The sequence below is a fragment of the Anneissia japonica genome, unplaced genomic scaffold (assembly GCF_011630105.1).
Source record: "Anneissia japonica isolate Jap-2015-1 unplaced genomic scaffold, ASM1163010v1 scaffold287782_len627234_cov183, whole genome shotgun sequence".
Classification (NCBI taxonomy): domain Eukaryota; kingdom Metazoa; phylum Echinodermata; class Crinoidea; order Comatulida; family Comatulidae; genus Anneissia; species Anneissia japonica.
Window position 1 is genome coordinate 389,762 of NW_022695201.1, and position 7,927 is coordinate 397,688.

At 32.3% G+C, this 7,927-nt stretch overlaps 1 protein-coding gene across 1 annotated transcript in view; it reads right to left on the bottom strand.

Moving 5' to 3' along the window:
* The window catches only part of LOC117101441 (fibropellin-1-like), a 43,932-nt gene that overhangs the window by 32,476 nt on the left and 3,529 nt on the right, over positions 1-7,927 (bottom strand). Inside the window, exons 5-12 of the mRNA XM_033241419.1 lie at positions 7,797-7,922; positions 5,570-5,692; positions 5,079-5,201; positions 4,209-4,331; positions 3,726-3,848; positions 2,069-2,191; positions 1,313-1,441; positions 528-650 (exon numbers count right to left, since the gene is read on the bottom strand). Coding sequence (XP_033097310.1) covers positions 528-650; positions 1,313-1,441; positions 2,069-2,191; positions 3,726-3,848; positions 4,209-4,331; positions 5,079-5,201; positions 5,570-5,692; positions 7,797-7,922 — 993 coding nt within the window. The remainder of the gene's footprint in view (positions 1-527; positions 651-1,312; positions 1,442-2,068; positions 2,192-3,725; positions 3,849-4,208; positions 4,332-5,078; positions 5,202-5,569; positions 5,693-7,796; positions 7,923-7,927) is intronic.

Consider the following 7,927-nt stretch of genomic DNA (forward strand, 5'->3'; position numbering starts at 1 on the left):
GTAGCAAGGTTTAATCACCATGTAGCATGGTTTAATCTATTTCAATCAATGTGTACAATAGTTAATCAATGTGTAGCAAGGTTTAATCTATTTCAATCACTGTGTAGCAAGGTTTAATCTATTTCAATCACTATGTAGCATGGTTTAAATGGTGTAATCTATTTCAATCACTCTGTAGCATAGCTTAATCACTCTGCAGCATCATTTAATCTATTTCAATCACTGTGTAGCATCGTTCAATCTATTTCAATTACAGTACTGTGTAGCATCGTTTAATCTATTTCAATCACTGTGCAGCATCGTTTAATCTATTTCATCAATGTTTAACATGATTTAATAATTTAATGATTTAGTATCATTGCCATTTAAAACAAATTGCAATAAAAAATATCAAATTGATTATCAATTATTTGATGAAGCATCATTAATAAAACTGCTTTGTATTAATGCATGAATATTGAGCCTTTTGTCCACAACGGTATATCTTTATGGAAGGTATTTCTGTATGAGTAACTTTGATAACACACCTAAGTCACATCTTGATCCTATGTAACAACTCGGGCAGGTGCACGTGTATGCCGTACACGAACCTTGTACAGCAACGCAAGCACCACCATTCTGGCATGGATTGACAGTACACCCATCCGACACTGCAACACACAATATATAGATTTATATAATATTTTGCATAATAATAATTTTAAGCTTCATGATTATAATGATCACCATAATGATAATAACAACAAAAAAAGCATAATAAAACAAAAATAATATTGTTAACAACAATAATACCAATAATATTAAAAGCAATCTCATTTTGTACACCTTTGTTAAAACATTGTTAACATTTCCCGCTTTAAGAATGATTTAGTTAAGTACTCCATGTCTTAATAAATATGTAGTAAGATTCCAGGGAAGCCTTGTTACGCAACATCATAAGAGAAATGACGTCTGGGAACACTGGTGTGAACATGTAACATAATCACATTCATCTATCGCACTATACCTGAAGAAAATCATGTTGAGAGTACAGACCTTGTAAGACCCTATACAAACTAAAAATGGTATCATAAAATCCTAAAACTTATACTTATCTATGTAAAAGCATCAGAAGCATCAAACATTACTATATTAAAAATGAATTTAACTAATAATTAATTAATTTATTTATTTATTTAATTTTAATAATTTTAAAATATGTACAAGAAACTTTAACATTTAAAAAAAAAACTATTACCGGATTAAGAATAATCAGATTTAGAGGAATGGTACTGTACTGTTATTATATTCAATAGTCAAATGTCTACTTTACCTATATCACATTTAGTACCAGAATAACACATAGGACACACACAAATATATATTGAACATGTTACGTCATTGGCCATTGCCATACAAAGGGCGCCATTCTGACACACGTTTGAATCACATGCTCTTGTTTCTAGAAAGCAAATGCAAAAAAAGAAAAAAAAGATGAAAGAAAGCTGGAAAAATAGAATTAAATATGCGGACATAATACAGCAAATTTTTGTATTAAGTATTAATCATAAAATCTCAATTCCATGTGATAAATGGTTGATTTTCTTGCTGATTTATGAACATTAGAACCAAATTTTAGCTCTCTACACATATGTTTTTTATATGTCCTACAATATGATTATTTATAAATTATAATAATAATTATAATAATAATTTTATAATATAATATAATATAATAATGTGCTTTCCTGACAGCTAATGACTATTTTATATTTTGTATACTCTATCTTTTGCCTGAATAAATAATAATAATAATAATAATAATACATTTTTTATGTGTTATTATACAATTGGACATATTTTATATCATGATGTACAAATATTTGATTTAAGTTGGAATGTGTAATCTAAGCCTATTATCCAAATTTAAACTAGTACTATTGAAATTAATACTTTGTTTAACCGCAGTTCAAAAAGAAAATCAGTATCAAATTGTAATAGCACAGTTAAATCTTTTTTTGAAAACCAAATTTAAAATCAATCATAAGTTGGAAGTATGTGAAATATTAATCTAGTTATTCATACTTACCAACTTGACAGAGCTGACCGCTGAAACATGTTGGACAGGTGCAAGTGTACGAAGTGCAAGAACCAGGTGTAGCTACGCATGCAGCCCCATTTTGGCATTGATTATTAGAGCATGCATTTATACCTGAGGAATAAATAATAACATGTTGGTGATGATCAAAAAATATCCTATCCATGTATGCTTCAATATATATAAAATAAGTAGACTTTTGAAGCATAGATATTATTAACAATCAAATTTACAGGAGCACCTGCTCTAAGGGTTCAAATGAAGTGACTCAAAAGCAACACTTAAAGTCTAATTAAAACTGCATAGGCCTAGAAGTATATTGCAAATAAACTGTTGGTATAAACTGTGTACAAATAAATAAAAATTTGAGAGATGAGAGTGGTGGGAAAGTAAGGACAAGAATAAACAGTTCAGAGGTGAAAGGTGAAGTCAGCTAAAGTCAAGATCTTTGATGAGGCTATGGGTGTGAGTTTTAAGATTGATAATCCAGAAAAGTTCTAAAAGGCAGGTGCTGATGAGTCGATAATGGAAACACACAGATTGTTAATAGAATGATGGGGCTAATATAAATGTTGGGCTACGGTTGTCATGAGCGTTTTTCCTAATGTCATGTTTGTGTTGGTTGATGCGGAATCTAAGAGGGTTCACGGTTTCAACAATGTAGTTGCTTTGTTACATATCAACCCCGTTTTCACGAAGTGACACAAACTTAAAAAATCATATTTTTTCAATTTTTTTTTCTTTTGACATTTTGATTATGTACATCAAACTTTACCTTTTCATCTAATTTTTAAGAGTGGAACTACACTAATTAGCTAATTAAGCTAATTAGCCGTTGGTTTCATTGGGTTATTAAAAGACACGCGTGCGACGTTGCAATCGCTAGACACAAGCTTCACTCTACGTGTAAACAACATATGCTGTGTTTATTCTGATCGTTTTCATGAACAGACACAAACTTTTCACGCTAATTAACAGGTTGATTAAAGTTAAGAAAAGAAAAATAAGTTACACATTTGGATTGTTGAATGCTTTATCTTTAAAAATATGTAAAAAAATATTCAAAATTCTGTTATCTTAAAAGTGAAATTTATGGATTTGTGAAGTAGTCACCTCCAACGCATTTTTCTCAAAACTTTGTTTTCGTCAAAATTGAAGTTTGTGTCTCTTTGTGAAAACGGTGATGATATGTTGCATGTTATCAGATGAATATTGTGGGAATCTCATGTGAGGTTGGGAGATTTTATGGAGTGGTTAGCAACTTTGATATGTGTGATCAGTGATGAGGATTTGGCAGCAGGGCTTGTTGCATAGATGGTTGCCTGCTGTAAGTCGGGGCACAGTTAACATGGAGGGGGATAAGATGGATCGGAGGTCGGGGGGTGACGTTGTGCTAGAAGAGGTGGGGCTGTCTCTTATACACATCTAGATGACGTTGTGCTAGAAGGGGGGGGGGTCAGTGAAAAGATGGTTATTGGAAGGGCCTTGTTGGATAATAGGGAAATCCTTACGAATTCTTACGCATAGAACTGGATGTGATGTGGATGACGGAGGTAAAAAATAAAAATAACATATAATATATATCAAGTTATATATTTTTTAATTATTCAAGATAATATGGTCATATACTTCTTATTTGAACTCTCACCTAATTCACAAAATGATCCCATAAAGCAGTCCGGGCAAACACAGTTGTATGTAGTACATGAGCTGGCAATACGAGAACACGTACCACCATTTAGACAGTTGTGGTTTACACAAGCATCAACAGCTAAGAAATGAAAACAATATTAAGTGAATATTTTAATCAGAAGCATAAATTATGGAAACAGAGAAACCACTGCAAACTGAAACCAAAAAAAAAAAAATAACAATAAATTTAAAATCACATAAAAACATGAAACTTAGTAGCACCCTTTACCACAAAAATTGTTTAAAAAAAACAAAAACAAAAACGAAAATACAAATACATACCTTTATATACTGTATTTAATACGATTTAGCATGGTATTCATAAACACTTTTCCACAGAATATTTTTTTTTGAATTTGAATTATTTACTGTTTACATATTTCTGTATGTGTAGATTGCTGGTCAATGCATACAAAATAATAAGGATGATCATGCTTACCTTCAGTACAAAAGCTACCAGAGTAGCATTGTAGGCACAGACAGGTGTAATCTGTACAGGATCCTGGTACAGGGGAACAGATCCCACCATTTTGGCACAAGTTATTATCACATGGGTTTATAGCTAAAATAAAAAAAAAAAAAACTACCTATCAACAAGGCTATAATACATTTATAAACATTTTTTTCGGTTTACTCAATGAGTAGGAGAAGAGTTGAATAGCTTGGTGGTTAAGATGTTTGCCTTCCAAACCTCAGTGTCCTGGGTTCAATTCCTGTCAGCATACCTACCAAGTCTCACACATCCAGTGTGAGCCTCACGCTTTTCGACCAAACCTCAAGCTCTCAAGCCACTCACCTAAAATCTCACGCTTTTAAACTAATCTCAAGCTTTATTTTATTAAACCCAAACTTTTTATCATAATGATCGAAACCATCGCAATTCTATAGTTTATCAGTCCTAGAATCATCGAAAATGCTATCATACTTATTCTAGCTACACATTTTTAAGGTTTGACTTGAGCACTAGTGATCTATTCAGAGTGCAGCAGGGAGCATCTAAGCCCAAAATTTTTCAAGGCCCTAGGCGGGCTCTCAACCCACGCCAATTGGGTTATCTCCTGTTAAATCTCAAGCCACTAGCTACCTCCAACTTGGCATACATGTGTCAGTGTTACAGGATTTTTTCTCACATCCAAAACAACTCCACTCCTAAACCTCATATTGAGATTTAGTTTGTGTAAATCATCGTGGACGTGTGTATGTTTAATTTGTGAAAAGGGTCACCTACAAGTAGGACAGGGATATATTCTCTATTGGCGATCCTTGGTGCATGTGTGTGTGTGTGTATATTAAGCTAATGTACACTTACCAGTTTGGCAAAGAGCTCCGGTGAAGCATGAAGAGCAAATGCATGAAAATGACGTGCACGAACCTGGAACAAGGACGCATTGACCGCCATTTTCACACATATTGTTCTGACACCCATCAAAAGCTGCAAAACAAAGACAATACAAATATCATATAAACTTAAATTCTTAGTTCGTAGAAAGGTGTACAATTGCACAAAATCCGCAAAAATGAACATGTTATCTAAATTAGGAAAAGCTGAGTAAAATGAGTATGCATCAGGTAAGGGTATGTATAGCATAAAATTATTTCGGTTATTGCCACACTACAGTTTTCAAATTAAACAAAAACAGAAATCCTGCAAAAAATTCCTTAAAACTAGGCAGACCATTAAAATAAGTCTATCAAGGTGATGGAATGTAGTATAGTGCCCTCACATTTAGAAATGGAAACCAGCGTGAGGCTGACAGACCAAACAATACATGTGTTATATTTTGTTGTAACAACACTTACGAGTATCACAGAACTGTCCTGTGTAGCAACCAGTGCACTGACAGGAATACTGCATACAAGACCCTGGAACAGATGTACAAACAGCTCCATTTTGACAGTTGTGATTGGAGCATCCATCCACAGCTGCAATAAACAGTGAAAAATATTTCAATATCTACAATAATTAAAGACAACAAAAGTTTTTGAGGAGTTGAATATCAAACTAAATAAAATCCTTATATTACAATATCAAATTACCAGGACAGTTAAAAATAATATACCTTGTCACGGATTCTCAAAGTCAATATTTTTTACATAAATATTTGTAACAAAGACAAGTGCAATAAAAACAGAAACATGTTAGGGTAGGTTGTATAGGTGTCATGAAGCATGAAATAGAAAAACAGTTTTTTCAAAGTGTATAAGCAGATTTCCTAGAGGATGCACTAAGCTTGACAAATATGATGAATAGCGTCTGTGATATGAATTTGGACCAACAACCCTACAGTTAATCAACCGTGGCTTTATGGGTGTGAAATTTCATAACAATAGAGTTGTTAACTTGAAAGATGAAGTTTATGAAATCAGTCAAATTTTTAAGGTCAGCATAGTATAGTAGGTTTGTTAAATGGTAAGCCTAAATAAACTGTTTGCAGGTGAAATGGTGACAACTCTCCAAAATTAATTTCAACATGCTGTCTAATGGAAATGCAAATTTTAAAAATTGATTAACAGAATTGTTCATGGAAAGAATCAAATTACGTTATAACTTCCAAAAAAGCCAAGACCAAAATAATATAGGCCTTGTTGATTTACAGACATTTTAATAAGAAGCTACAACTCTTTTATTGAAATTGGTTACCATTTAATTTAGGCAAAAGAATACAGAAAACCTTATTTATAAGTCCATTATTAAATGGTAAGGGATTTTTTTATTCTGATTTTCAGTTTTTAGATACAAAATTTTGAAATTTATACAACACCTATATATATTCTACTAATTTGATTGGTTGAAAACAGGTCATGCATGATTGATTTAAAATGAATATTTATATAGTTATTTGAGTACTACTAGTCAACAATCGTTGAATAGTATTTTTTCATCTCCAAGACAACAAAAATCGAGAAAAATTAGCCTAGCCTAGGCAACCCGCATGTCAACAAGGAGTTAGTCATTCAGTAAGCCTTTGCTCCGCCGATAAAATAGCAGGTCCACTTGGTACTGGGTCGTTTGAACTTTTGAGCGAAGAAGGTTTGGAGGAATTACTGAATGACAGTTATGCCGAATCAACAAAAAAGGCAATAAAATATGCAGTTAACCGGATTCTCAAAGTCAATATTTTTTACAAAAATATTTGTAACAAAGACAAGTGCAATGAAAACAGAAACATGTTAGGGTAGGTTTTATAGGTGTCATAAAACATGAACTAGAAAAACAGTTTTCTGGAGAGATACAGCTAGGTGTTGTATAAAACCAATAATGAATGTTTCTCATTTGTACAATGGGGTAGAATATTTCATTCGGTGAAAGACTGGATTCAACTCGGCTACGCCTCATTGTTGAATAGAACATCAACCTTTCATCACCTCATGAAATATTCTACCCCAATGCACTCATAAACATTCTTTATTTGTATTATATTTTATTTTTTAGCTCCTTACAGGCCTTGAATTTGACATGTTCATTCAAAAAGGATCAAATAATTTATCAACTTCCATTTAAGCCCTGTCTAGACTATAAAATTTTATTCAACAAAAACATGTGATATGCCTAAATATGGTCATGATGACATCATATCATGACCATATATAGGCACGTCATAACTATATATGGCCATGGAACAGTTATTTGTTAAAGAAAATTTGATAATCTGGACAGAGCACAAACAATGAAACCATTAAATTTTTCGCTCATTACAGAATGTTTACTACAATAATCTTTACAATGTTTAACAAAACCATCCAATATAATTAATATAGGAAGAGCATTATATTTCTTCCAAATTTGATGAAGAAAATATATTCTTGTTCAAATTTCATAACCTATTTATAAATAAAATGTAATCTTTCAAATTTTATTTCCAATGTTTTAAGCTTGTCACAGATTCATTCATTCATACAGCTATTCTTAAAAAAAATATTAATTTGCGGTAAAAAGACAAATTGTAATTACAAATGAAAACGAAATTATAAGATTTTTAACTATTTTTGGACAAGCAGATAGTGCTTAAAAATGATATTAACTTACGTTCTGAACAGTATTGACCGCCAAAACATGCTGGACAATTAGTACATGTGTACTGGGTGCACGAACCAGGAACTACTTCACAGGCTGCTCCATTCGGACACATATGGTTCTCACAAGGATCTCGTACTATG